This window comes from Hipposideros armiger, unplaced genomic scaffold (genome assembly GCF_001890085.2).
Source record: "Hipposideros armiger isolate ML-2016 unplaced genomic scaffold, ASM189008v1 scaffold_18, whole genome shotgun sequence".
In the NCBI taxonomy this organism is placed as follows: Eukaryota; Metazoa; Chordata; class Mammalia; order Chiroptera; family Hipposideridae; genus Hipposideros; species Hipposideros armiger.
In genome coordinates this window covers 3,794,975-3,808,868 of record NW_017731368.1, presented here as the reverse complement: position 1 = coordinate 3,808,868, position 13,894 = coordinate 3,794,975, and the positions used below count along the sequence as shown (strand labels likewise).

The 13,894-nt window shown below is 45.8% G+C and overlaps 2 protein-coding genes across 8 annotated transcripts in view; both read right to left on the bottom strand.

Moving 5' to 3' along the window:
* Positions 1-1,387, bottom strand: part of FYCO1 (FYVE and coiled-coil domain autophagy adaptor 1) — a 74,962-nt gene extending 73,575 nt beyond the window's left edge. For 5 of the 7 annotated variants that reach the window (XM_019632843.1, XM_019632836.1, XM_019632869.1 and 2 more), the window contains exon 1: positions 1,250-1,386. The gene's annotated coding sequence lies outside the window, so the exon portion shown is untranslated. Of the gene's footprint in view, positions 1-1,249 lie in introns of all 7 variants that reach the window. The other 2 variants (XM_019632878.1, XM_019632885.1) reach the window with 1 other exon arrangement.
* A 5,698-nt stretch (positions 1,388-7,085) lies between these two features.
* XCR1 (X-C motif chemokine receptor 1) lies at positions 7,086-12,007 on the bottom strand. Its single transcript, XM_019631081.1, has 2 exons — positions 11,968-12,007; positions 7,086-10,457 (listed from the first exon to the last, which is right to left on the bottom strand). The coding sequence occupies exon 2, from the start codon at positions 10,438-10,440 to the stop codon at positions 9,439-9,441; it is 1,002 nt and encodes a 333-aa protein (XP_019486626.1). The 5' UTR covers positions 10,441-10,457; positions 11,968-12,007; the 3' UTR covers positions 7,086-9,438.
* Positions 12,008-13,894: the final 1,887 nt, after the last annotated feature.

Sequence of the window (13,894 nt, the reverse complement as noted above, 5' to 3'; positions counted from 1 at the left end):
CACTGTGACAATTCACTCCGCTTTCCAGAGTGATAATAACAGCGGTCCACAACTGGTAGAGGGCATTCATAATTTGTGAACAGTGCTTGTCATGGAAGTCGGGGGGTCAAGTGCAGCCCACTCAACATGGGCCCACTTCAGAAGGTGGAAGCCACTGAAAGCAGAAAATCTCAGCGTGACAACGCCTCGCCAGCTGCAACACCCAGAAGCCACATCAGGCAGACGGCAGGCAAGTGAAGCTCGCTGGAGACCACAAGGCTCGCAGTGGCAGGAGGGCAAGGAGCAGATTAGGGCCTGATCCTCTGCCCTCAGAGCCCCTGACCCATTTCTCCGTAGGGAAAGAAAACTGCTGTGGTAAGACAAACAGAGGGGCAGAGAGGCTGTGGCCAACACAGGCAGCTTCACTAAGGGCTCGGTTTTTTCCAGAGACGGCAGCCAATGACAACTGCGAAGAGTGACGAGGGGTGTCAGAGGACGGTGTGTACTAATGGGCAGCCACGTGGTTAGTGTGTCAACCACACATGCCTTTCTTGTAACAAGAATAAAATCCAGCCCTCCCTCTCCATCTCCCAGCCTAGATTCTGAAGAGCATCGGCTCCAGCCCAAGTGGGCGCAGCCACATCACAGACAATCCACAAACCCACAGGTGTTTCAGGAAAGTTCAGCTGAGGGCGATCTCCAGACCCTGTACCTGCAAGGCCAATGAGTAAAGAGAATGGGCCGTGACCCGAGGAAGTCCCGGGATGAACAAACCGTCTTCTTAAGGGAGGAAGGGAGAAACCAGGGTATCAGTGGAAGTCTAGCAAAGCGAGGGTCAGGGCTGCCCCGGCCCAGCTAAGCCAGGAACTACGCTTCTTTGGTCAGCGGCCTCTTGGACAATGCAAGCAGAAACTTGAGGGCCTGTATTCTTGTGCCTAAAACATCCCAGGGCTTGTTCTGAAACCCCCACGTGGTGGGTTCCTTTGCGGCTCTTGGGCCGTCGGGGGTCTTGGAACTGGTGTTCGGAGGTCTTTCTAACTGATCACCTGAGGCGGGCTGGGTTCCAGGGTCGGTTTCGCCGACCCGAGGTGGTTCCCAGGCCCACTGGACAAGGGTAAGGACTCAGGCGAAGTCTGTGGGTCACCCGGGATGCGCGCGGACGTAAAGGGCAACAGGTGACGAGTCGCTCCCGGAGGGAAGTGCTCCGCTCCGGGGCCAAGAGTAGCCTGGGCGCCCCCAAGAGTCTGGCAGGTCCCCCGGTGGCACTTACGCGCTCGTGTGTCCACCGCTGGGCAGAACCGAAACTTTCTGGGGCCAAGCGGAAGACCGCGGGAGCGCGGCGTGATCCGCCATAATACGCAGACCGCAACCCAGGCGGGTGCGGACTACAACTCCCGGCATGCTCCACAGGGCCAAGGCCTACAACATCCATCGGACGCCACGGGCAGACGAACGCGGACTACAACTCCCGGCATGCTCCGCAGAGCAGAGGTTTACACCTCCTACTGGTCCTCCCTGGCAGCCGGCCATGGGTTAACCCTTGCAATCCCAGCGGGCATGTGTGTCCACAAACCATGGGTCTGGGATCTTGAAAGCAGCACTGTCCACGTTTAACTTGAAAACTTGAAATGCGCCTAGCTTGAGTTGAACTGTGCGTGTGTTGTAAGTGCAAAATACACCTGAATTCCAACGACTCAGTCCGAAAAAAGAATGTAAAATAGCTTAATATTTTTATATTAATTACATGTTGAAATGATAATGTTTTTTATATGTTGGGCTAAATAAAAAACATTACATATTGCTGGGCCTAAGGGCCCATCTTTTGATCTCCTTCACTTAATACAGTGATCTACTTAAAAATGAGTGCACAAAAACTATGTGTTAATGAACTTTCACCCCTAACTTCTGCCCCACGCTACTCAATTTCTATTTATTAGTTTTATTTTCTAGTTATAAGCTGCAAAGTACTCTGAGAGTGGACCTGATAGAACAAAATGCATTCGTTAATAATATCTATATGCAATAATATCTACTACTACAGTGTGTATGTGGGAGGTAATGACAAAATAGTCATTTTATTTTCTTGTTGATTCAAAGACGCTTGAGTCCCTGGGGACCCTGCAGATCACAGTATGGCATACTTGGGTGTGGTTAGCTGGATGGTCTTTGCCATCAGGTAGGCTGAGTGGGGGGTTCCAACTTGGCGGCCTCCCAGCAGTGTAATCCTGGCCAGGTCACTTTTCCTCTCTGTGTCTGCTTCCTCATCAGGAAATGAGGAAGAGTGTTCTGAGGACTGAACGAGAAAATGTGTATGAGGTGCTTTCCGAATTCCTGGCACACAGTATGCACTTAATAACAACAAGAACAGTCAGGGGAGCACTGGGGGTCTCTAAGATGGAGATAGGACAGCAGCATTTCCCCAGCTGATTTACTCTGGGGACCACTGGTCATGAGGCATGCTAAGGCATTAGTGTTCCAGGAAATGCACTCTGGCATGGGCAGATGGAAAACCAGAGGAGATGGTAGGAGCCTCAGAGGGTATGTTGGTTCACTGGTTCTCACCTGGGGGATGGGAATCACCTGGGAAAGTACTTATAAGTACAGAGGCCTGGGCCCCATCCAGACCTGCTGAGTCAGTACCCCTGATAAGGGTGAGGATCTGGCGTGTATATTTGAAAGTACCTTCCCAGGGATTCTGTCAGGCATTCCTAGTTAAAATCCTCTGACCTAATTCATTGCATTACAGATGAAGAAACTAAGGCCTAGAAATGCTAATAGGCTTGTAGAAGGAGGCCCAATGTGTGGCCCAAAGGCTTAGGTTTGAATCCTCACTATGTGACTTCTTGTAATTTGCTTAACTCCTTCATGCTTCACTTTCTTCGTGTATAAAGGGGGGCATACAGCAATTTCAAATGACATTTGTGACTATTCAACGAGCTAAGACAAGACAAACACTCTAGCATGGTGCCTGATACAAAGTTAGTGCTGAATAATTTCTGGCTACTTTGTCATCATTACCATCACCGTCATCACTATTGCCATCATCGCCATTATCGCCATTGCCATGATCATCACCACCATCGTCACTATTTCCTCTACCACCACCATCATCATCATCATCACCATCACTATCATCACTACTGCCATCATCACCACCAGCACCACCACTATCATCACCATCGCCATCATCACTATGTGCAGAACCATACCCAACCAGCCAGCCGCAAAGCTGGGGCTAAGGTCCCAGCCTTCAGACTCCTAATTCAGTGCCGTTTCCACTACTTAAGCTTCCAACTTCTCAAAGCGAACCTACGGAGGCTCTAAGTATTCCGTTGCCCAAGATTGTGCAACAAAATCTTTTTTCTGATTTGAAAAATAAAATTCCCTTTTTCCCAAACTGGCTCTTGACACTCAGAATAAAGGAAGTCAACTACACCTGAGATGTGAGAAGACACTAAAAAGGGCTCCCTTGAAAAAGTCTTATCTTTGCTACCAAGAGATAACCTTTAAGTAAATGGCTGGCAGGAAGGAAATTTTCAATAATGCTATTATAAAATAATTGAGCTTGTCATTTTCTAGGAGTGTCACTTCCTCGCTGAGTAGCTCTGGTGGCCTGAGCAGGGGGCAGTACTACTGAAAGGAGCGGTTTGGGATGGGGTCTGATGGTGCTGCTTGTCAGAGTCCTCTTCCTAAGATATTTTCGGGTGGGCAAGTGATGCCACATCTCTGGTGTCCCCTATTGTTGACTCAGACTGCAACGAGGCTGGGCAGTAGTGAAACCGCTGTACAAGTAGTGAAACTTGTCCCCACAAGTGGTGGCTATTTGTGGATTTGGTGGCTGGATTCCTTTCCTAGTTGTGAGGATTCCCCATCACATGAGCCTTTACGGGAGATAGAGCCCACTTCTACAGGAAGCCCAAGCGTGCGATTGCAGCTCCCATGGGGCCAGAGTGTTGGCGGATAGCCCTGGCTTGGTCCATGCACTGCATGTACCTGCCATGTGCAGGGCGGTGGCAGTTCTTTCCGGAGCTGCTGCAACCTCTGGCTTCTGGCGTGGTTCTGCCAGAGATAGTTTCCCTTTGTCTCCTCTGTTTCTTCTGCCTTCCCATCAGTTTTGGGAGCTGTGCAGCATCTTTTTCTCTGAGTATAAACTCTTTCGTGTTTTACTTCCCTCCGTTTTATGTATAATTACACACGTTTCTTTTTCTGTTTTGCTGAATCTTTTGTGATGTAGTTGCAGGTATCATGACATATCTCTGACACGATAACAATGCAATCTTGCCCAATGTTGTTTAATACATTTCTCTTCTGCCATGGCAACTAGAGGTGATTTCTGTTGATTATAGCTAAGAGTCCTGATGGACACATTCCTTGTTTGGGGAAGCAGAATGATGTGGTGGAAAGGTAGGTATTTGGGGACAAGACAGACCTGGGTTGAAAATCCCTGATCTGGATCCCATGAGCTCACACAAGTAAGTCATTTATCTCTTCACACCTCCCTTTTCTCATCTGGGTAAAAAAGACAATGCCTACCTTACAAAGTTGTGAAAATGTGGCACAATGTGTGCAAGGCCCATAGCACAGTGCCTGGCACAATAGTAGGTGTTCAATAAATATTTATTGTGTGACTGACCAAATGAATAAATACACTAGACCAGTGCTTCTCAAACTTGGCTCTACATTAGAACCACCTGGGGACCTTTTAAAAATCTTGGTGCCAGGTCGCACCTCAGACCAATTGCATCAGAATCTCTGGGGAGTAGGACCCAGGCATCAGTGTTTTTTGAAGCTCCCTATGTGATCTAGCATACTGCCCAGATTGAGGATCATGCCCTGGATGTTGGAGTATGACCTCTGTGAGCCCTGGTGTCCTCCTTGGTCTAAGTGGGGAAACAGAAGTCTTACAAGGTGGCTGTGAGATGTGGAAAGGTATGGACCCAGCACAGAGTAGGTCTCAGAAAAAGTCAGTTTCCCATCTCCTGTATGTGTCTTTAGTTAGGTGCAATGCTCTGTGTGGGCAAGGTGAACAATGAAACCTGATTGGGGCGGGAGGTGGGGGGCGCTCAGGGGTGGGTTCTGAGATGCACTGGAATTCCCACACACCCACTGAAATTTGTGCCCCGTGTTACTCTGCTCAGGCTTCCATAAAAAAATCCCACAGACGAGGTAGCTTGAACAACAGAAATTTATTCTCTCACAGTTCTGGAGGCCGCAAGTCTGAGATTAAGGTGTCTGTAGACACCTTGGTTCCCTCTGAGGCTGTGAGGGAGAATCTGTTTCATGCCACTCTCCCAGCTTCCAGTAGTTGCTGTCAGTCTTTGGTGTTCCTTGGCTTGTGGTAGTTGAACTCTAATCTTCACACAGCTTTCTCCCTTTGTCCATGTCTGTGTCCAAACTTTCCCTTTTTTTTGAGGACACCAGTCATATTGGGTTAGGGGCCTGCCCTAGCACAGCATGACCTCATCTCAACTAATTAATATGTCACTACCCTATTTCCAGATGAGGTCACATTCAGAGGTATGGGGGGGGTTAGGACCTGAACATAGGAATTTGGTGGGGGACACAATTCAACCCAGAACATGCCCCAAGCTATAGATTTGTGTCTCCTGAAGAATCTCATGGCAATGCAACCCGTGAAATTATAGGTCCGTAGACTTTATTTTGTAATCATGGGAAGGGATTTTAGAGATCAATGAGTTCAGACCTCTCCAGTTAAGTTGAAAAAATAAACCCCAGAGGAGGGGAAGTGGTTTGCTAAGGGCCCAGCCTGAAAAGTGAGTGTGACTTCCTAATGGGGCCAACATTTGTGGGTCCTCTAATTTTGAAATAAACAGAAGATACTTTGAAGAATTAACAATGTTCGGTGTTATTGTTTTTAAAAAAACGCATATTTCCTATACCATTCGACAAGATCAGAGGCAGAACTTTGAACCAATTGTAACCAAAGTGGGAGGAGCAGATACAAGTAGGTAACGTCCTTTTCCAAACTCCCATAATTCATGGCGAAGTGCCTTGGAATAGTTTCAATGACGTGTGTAAGGTGTGCATTCCCAGTTGTGTGGACAATCAAGTGAGGCCATTTTCTGTTGGTCCAGAGGGTTCATCCAGGTTATCTGGAAAAAGGGCCAGGAATTTCCTGGGACTGGAGTAATCCTATGGAAACCTTTCCCCAACTGTGAATGACTAGAGGCTGGCTAGCTTGAATATGGGCCTAATTCATCTTTGCTGTCTCACTTCCCCCTACACAGGCTTTGCACTGGCTTCACACTGACCTCACACAGGGCAGGCCCTCTATAAATGAGGCCATGGACCTCCTGGAGGTCCACACGTCCCCCTCTCACCTCTCTTTCCCTGCAACCATCCAATTTCCCATGCCCATCTGTTGCCCATTTCTTCTAACCATGAGTGATGCTCAAGGCTGATTTGCTGAAATAGTCAAGGAATTGGGCTGTCTTCATCCTCCTTTGGTCCCTCTATCACACTTCCTTTTGTGGAGGGGCAGGGGGGTATTGTGTGGGAGGGACTACAACAGCCTCACACCTAAAATCTGAACTGGTTTCACGGTGGAGAGGGGAGCGCTATACAGAACAATTTGATGAAGAGTTAGGATAACCCCACCTCCCCTTCCCAAACTCCCCCCCAAACCTGCAAAGTATCTCTCATCAAAATTTCAGGATGCCTGAAATTCCCAGCAGTAAGCAGTAGCATTCCTTCTGATTGGAGGGCTGATCTCTGGAAGGTTCTTGTTCAGACACAAATGGATCATGAGATAGAAAAAAACTTTGGACTTGGAGACAGAAGACTTGGGTACCAGGCCAGAGGTTAAATAGGGACAAAAAACTGAGCCACAGAGTACTCAAGACAGACTTGGCCTTGGACAATTTTGCCTACGGCCTAAATGGAGCCAATTTCCCATCCTCCTGACCCACACAGGGCTTGTTCCACATTTTATCTCTAATCCTACTTCCATATCCCTACCTTCACCCCAAACCCTAACCCAGTTCCCCCATAAGCAGAGAGCTTTTAGGACTCTTATGTAATGACCTTGGGTAGAAACAAGGGGGACATAACTAGCCAGAGGTAAGTCAATTCATGCTTATCTTTTATTTGTGCATATGATACAATGATGCTTTCTGTTTTTATGAGATGACAGCAATAGTAATTCAAATTAGTCGGGGCTGAATGATTTGCAAAGCAATACTTTTACAGACATGGCTTCATGGATACCTCCATCACGTGAGTAGAGTCTGTCTTTGTGTTGTCAACATTTCTACAGTTTTACAGATGAAGACACTGAGGCTCTGAGAGGCCCGAAGTCACAGTGGGTAAGTAAAAGAGCTTGGTATTGGGGTTTGGGGCCAGGGCTCAAATTCCAAGAGCTTTCTCAGCCAGTTTACTTTGAAAATCTGTCCTACTGGGCTTTCCATACTTGTGGGTCTCTTTGTCCTGTCACAGGCAGCTTTCACAAGTGAAAACCATTAGGAGTTCAACAAACCAGGTGATGCCTGGGCCGGTGGGCTCTGGAGAACAATTCATGGGAAGCCCATAGATGATACTTGGAGTTGACGAGAAGATATAATATAAGCAAGTGTCAGAAGAGGAAACAGAAGTAGAAAAAAGCCAAAACTATGGTCTCCTATCCACATAACCAACCACAAATATTACTAGGCACCAAGGAAAGTTCTAGACATGCAACACAGGTTGTGTCCCTGAGGAAGTGCCACTCTGGCTGAGGTCATCTGAGGTCTGGGGCTGCCCCGGGCTTGGAGGCCCATTCCTCTCAGGAATCAGCAAGGCTCCTCTCTTCTTGATTTTATTTGAGAGAGGATGGAGATGGAAACCCTGGGAAGAGGATCTTCCCCAGGACCCGCTGTAGATTTTTTATGTTCCGGGAGTGGCAGGTCTGCAGCCTTGTGTCCAGGGCACCATTTTTCAACTGGAGAGGGAGGGATAGGTCTACAAGAGCCCACCTGAGGTCTAACAGTGGTTTCAGTGGATAGAGGGAAGGGAGAGCAGAAGGTTGTGGCCAATGAAGGGTGTGGTCAGAGAATGTAGAGTGCAGTCACGGGTCTCACCCAAAGTCCTTTCTGGTAGGATGCCCCTCTATCTTCCTGTTGATACCTTCCTGTCTCTGTGCCGCTTCCCTTGGATTTCCAAGAAGCTGGATTAGGAGAAGACCTTGCTTAAACACCACCCTGAGAGCTAGTCTATTGGGAGTGCCAAAACATCACTAGAGATGTAAAGAGAAGGGCATGATTGTATTTAATGAAGTGCCCCAAGGGATGTGGCTGTGTGTTGTTGAAAGGAATATTTGGATAAGCATCTTAGGATGTGAAGGAATGGGATAGGGTGTAGACAGTGAAGCAAGCTTCTCTAAGGACATGCTCTGTGGTGATACCCCAGAACCTGCCTTCTAAGAAGAGCGGGCTCAAAACCCATGGTGCTTTGGTTTGGCCAGGTGGGTGTGTGAGCTGGAATCCTTTGCCCTTCTGCTCCCTGGGCTGAGCCTGACATCTAAATAAAAGTTGAACAAAAGTTTAATACTATCTGTTTGAGGAGGTGCCGAATGATTAGCCTGACAGAAGCCCATAGGCTTATCTCTGACCTGTAACCATCTCATGGTCTCCTTTCTTTGCTATTTCTTCCATTGGCGGTGAGTAATGGCCCCATCTATTGGTTAGTTAGCCCCCTAGAGCTTTATCCCTTCACTGGTACCCCACCCAGTGGTCTTTTGTGGTTGGATCCCAAGCTCATTGGGGGTGGGAGCTTAGGGGGGAATAAGAATGGAAAAGTCAATTGGCACTAGATTGTAGGGGCTTTGAAAGCCACTAAGGGTTTTGAAGCACTCTGGGTTCAACGCAGAGGACACTTGGTGGGGAAAGAGATGAGCAGCAGGAAGATGCTAAGTAAGTGAGGCCATTTGGGAATAAATCCATGGGCATGTGATGGCAAGAACATCTCTGAGAGACACTGAGCAGGCAGAGGCAACAGATCTTGGCCATGGAAGTGGAGGGAAAGGAAATACAGGGCTCGAAGATGACTCAGGTTTGGAGTGTGAGTGACTGGGGCATAATTATCACACACAGTGAGTTTCAGGCCCTCATCAAGTCTTGAAGGATGCTCCTTTCTGGGAACCCTTTCATGTTTTAGAACCTTCTGAACTACGCAATGATAAGAAATCCATGTCTAAATGAATGAGTAAATGAAGGAATGAATGATGAACTCAGAATACAAGAAATGTTTTTCTCAATGGCGATATAAAATTTGCAGGTAGGGATCCACTTTTCTGCAGAAGAGGGGCCATGTACCTGGTGGAATGTATTGCATTTGCCCTTACCCCTGGGACGCCGTAGCATTCCGTCTTCTATTGTGTCTTCTGAAGTGCTCCTTCCTGCACCACTTCTCTTTGCTCCCCCTCCAGCTCCTCTGTCAATCTCTACCTGCAGCACAAACTCCCTTTCAGTAGAAGGAAGCGCCCTCATAGTGGAAGGCACTTGGGGAGTGAGGTAACAGGGAAGACCCCTGTGACCGGCAGAAGTGCCGGAGCAGACTTTTGAGGTGTCTGCGGAACTTGACCCCAACGAAGACGTAGAGCACTGGATTGAAGCAGCAATGGGAGAAGGCAAAATCGCGGCAGATGAGCAAGGCATAATCCAGCTGCTGGATGAGCTTACAGCTCTGGATGACCTCCAGTTTCAACAGTGACTGCACAAACAGGACCAGGTTGTAGGGAGCCCAGCTGATGAAGTGTGCCAGCACAATGGTGAGGATAAGCCTGACTGTCCGGTGGTGCCGTTTGGACCGTGACCGGAACAGGGTCCTGAGAATCTCCACGTAGCAGAACAGGATAATCCCCATGGAGAGCAGGAAGAAGACGTTGTGCTGGTAGACGGAGGCCAGGTACCACTTGATTTCTGAATAATCACAACGGGAAGTTTCTGAATGAAACACTCTGTGGAAGATGGCATCGGGGATGGAGGACAGGATGCTGGCTGCCCACACAGCTGTGGTCACCAGCACTCGGCATCGGAGAGTGTGGACTCGCAGGGATGAGAGGGGGCTCACCACGGACAGGTAGCGGTGGATGGTCATGATGGTCAGGAATAAGATGCTGCTATAGAGGCTGATGGAAAAGACCATATTGAAGAGCTTGCAGGGGAAGTCTCCCAGCAGCCAGCCCCAGTGGTATTCCAAGACCCACAGAGGCAACAAGCAGGAGAACACCAGGTCTGAGAGGCACAGGTTGAGGATGAAGATATTGGTGAGGGACTCCAGGCTTTCACACTTCACCAGGACCCACAACACCAGGCTGTTGCCCACCAGGCTGAGGAAGAACACCAGGCTGTACAGGATGGTGGTGCTTAAGGCAGCAAAGGTGAAGATCTGCTTCTCACACAGAATGCTCATAGTATCGTAATAATAAAGAGAAGTGGTGGACTCTGGGATGCCTGAGGGCTCCATCTAGACATTGAGAGCATCTGAAGTGATAGAGACATGGAGTTGAAAGGCACGTGGTTAGGCTACAGTTCCAGAGAATTCACAATACAGAAATGTGTGGTCCATGGACCTGCTGGTGAACTATTTGTAACGAGATTAGGATCTTTCACCAGAACACGAAGTCATTAAGCATACTCTTTAGTTTGGTTAGCATTCTTTCTTAGCAAGGTTTTCTTGATGAAGGAAGGAGTGCATTAATTTTTACATTCTGTCACAAGCCCCTTTTCTCCTTAAAGATTGGCATTTGAGTAGCACGAAGCTAGACCAGTCTCCTAGTAGGCACAGGAGAAAGTAGTGGAACTGGATTCAAAGATCTGAAATCAAATTTGGGCCCCATTACTGTGCTCCTGGGCAAGCCATTCAAGCTTTTTGAAACTTTGGTCCTCATCTACAAAATAGGGCTAAGGATCCCAGAGCCATTCCCTCATTTACTCAACAAATATCTAGTGAGCATTTACTATGTCTGCCTACTTCCCTCCCCCCTTCTCTCCCTCCATCTCTCCCTTCCTTTCTTTCTTCCTCCTTTCCTTCCTCCCATAAAATGTAGTAGTCATGATGGCAGGATTGTTTCAGGAAACTTGCTGTCTCTTGAAACAAGTCCAAAAAGAAATTATACAAACAGAGGCAAACGTCTCTCATAAGAAAGGGCTAGAGAACCAGAGCCCCAAATTCTGTGTATACTCGTATTTCGAAAGTATAATACATTCTGACCAAGTGGTGTTTATCCAAAAAATAAGAAATTGGTTTAATATTTGAAAAGTCAGTCAATTTAAGTCACCATATTAACAGAATAATGACAAAACAATACAATCCTTTTTGATAAATATAGAAAAGCATTTGATAAAACTCAACACCCATTCATAACATAAACTTTCAGCAAATGAGAAGTATTGGACATCTACAACAACCATTCCACTTTTTCTGTTTGTTATTCATTCACTTACTCAAACTTTCAGAGGCACTCATGGTCTGGACCTGGGAGGCCTTGGGGATACAGGGAGAATGTTGCCAAACCCCAAACTACTCCAAGTTACATTCTAGTTTGGGTCCCTTTTGCCTATCGTTGCTCTCCCTCCCCATCTCTGTGGCTCACTCAACTCTAAGAGAGTACATTTACCTGTGGTCCATGATGTAATCTGAATTATGTTGAATTTTAATTATTTGAATTTGAATTGAGAAACACAGCTCTAAATGATCCAACTACCAATAATAACAGCACCTACATAACGACTTGTAACCAAATAAACCCCTCTACTTTCTTTAGCATAAGGAAAACAAAAGTGTTATAGATGACAGTTCTATTCCAAGTACCATCCACTGACTAGCTTTCTAGCAATGCACATTTTGGGGGATCCTCAGCCCTATGGAATCAGAGCCTCGGGAATCTGCATATTTATCAGCGCTCCAGGTTGTCCTGATGTACACTAAAGTCTAAGAACTCCTGGCATAGCTTATTAAAATTAGAGAAAAACATATTTGAATGGAACTCACCTATAGCTACACCTCTTTATGCGTGTCTTGAAGCAGAAATGGTGCTTCGCTGTTTCATATTTTTGTTCAAAGAAACGGAAACACCTGCCCTGCCCAGAAGGCTGGAGGAAGGTGGGAGAAGACTATTGCGTGGAGTTTCAGAGGGAACCTTCACCACTCCCTCCTCTCCCCAACACAAGGCTTCCTGGTTTGATACACCTCCACTCCCACTGCTCCCACCCAAGCAAGACCTCATGTTAGAACTTGGCTACAGCAAGTTCTTAGCTTCTCTGGTCACACAGAGATGATCTGGATACCAAACCTGTCTCCACAGGCAGGTGGGGTTGACAATTTAGGGGTCTTTTGAGCCCTTGGGTTCCACCAAGGGTCAGTGCAGGTAATTTTGAAGTTAGAAGGAAACTTAAAGGATAATGCATTTTTTAAGCTGTACTATTTTTATCAAAAATCATATTTGATTAATGTACCAGTTGTGTATGATTATGATTGTTATTATTTTAAATTGAGATAAAATTCAGGTAACATAAAATTCACTATTTTAAATTGTAGAATTCAGAAGTTTTTGGCATATTCACAATGTTGTACAATCGTCATTACTACCCAATTCCAGAACATTCCATCAACCCCCCCCAAAAAAATCCCATACTTGTTAGCAGTCAATCCCACTCCCCACCTCCCTCCATCTCCTGGCAACCACTAATTTACTTTCTATATCTATAGTTTTATCTATTCTGAACGTTTTATAGAAGTGAATCATACAGTATGTAACCTTCTGTGACTGGCTTCTTTCACTTAGCATAATGTCTTGAAGGGTCCTCCTTGTTGTACCAGGTGGCAGTACTTCATTCCTTTTTATGGTTGAATGATAGAATAATGTGGTTGAATAATTCCACTGTATGGATCAACCACATTTCATTATTCCAGTCATCAGTTGAAGGGCGTTTGGGTTGTTTCCACTTTTTGGCTATTATGAACAACATTGCTCTGAACGCTCATGCACACGTTTTATGTGGACCTATATTTTTAATTCTCTTGGGTATATACCCAGGAGTGAAATTTCTGGGTTGTATGGCACCTCTGTGTTTAACTTTTGGAGGAACCGCCAAACTGTTTTTCAGAGAACTTCTCCATTTCACTTTCCTACCAGTATTGAATGAGAGTTTCAATTTCTCTACATCTTTACCAACACTTGTCAGTTCCTTTAAAAAAAAATTACAGGGTATGAAATGGGAACTTGTTATGATTGAGATTTACATTTCCTTAATGAATAACAACACTGGGTATCTTTACATGTGCTTATTGGTCATGTGGGTATTTCTTTCGGAGAGGTATCTATTCAGAACCTTTGCCTTTTTAAAATTTGGGTTATTTGGCATTTTATTATTAAATTGTAAGAGTTATTTATATATTCTGGATACTGAACTCTTATCAGATATGTGATTTGCAAAGAACTTCTCCCATTCTTGTGGGTTTCTTTTTAATTTCTTGATAGTATCCTTTTACACACACAAGTTTTTAATTTTGATGAAGATAAACTTATAGTTTTTTTTTGTTTGTTTCTTGTGATTTTGGTGCCATATTTGAGAAACCGTTGTCTAACCCAAGGTCACAAAGATTTGTACCTATGTTTCCTTCCTAGAGTTTTTTTTTAGTTTTTAGTGCTGAACTCTAAATTATATTCCATTATTCCCTAGGTCTATTCTTAGGCCAGCACTACACTGTTTTGATTATTGTAACTTTGTAGGAAGCTTTGAAATTAGGAAGTAAGTATCCTCCCACTTTGTTCTTTCTTCTATTTAAGATCGTAAATATAGATAAATTGAATATGATTGAGAGTGGTTTCAACAAGTGTGTCAAGACCACTGAGTGGGGGAAGAACAGCTTTTTCAGCAAATGGTGCTGGGATAACTAGATATCTGTCACGTCCAGC

Coding starts and splice junctions, on each gene's coding strand:
- XCR1 (XM_019631081.1), bottom strand. CDS start 10,440: ATGGAGCCCTCAGGCATCCCAGAGTCCACCACTTCTCTTTATTATTAC.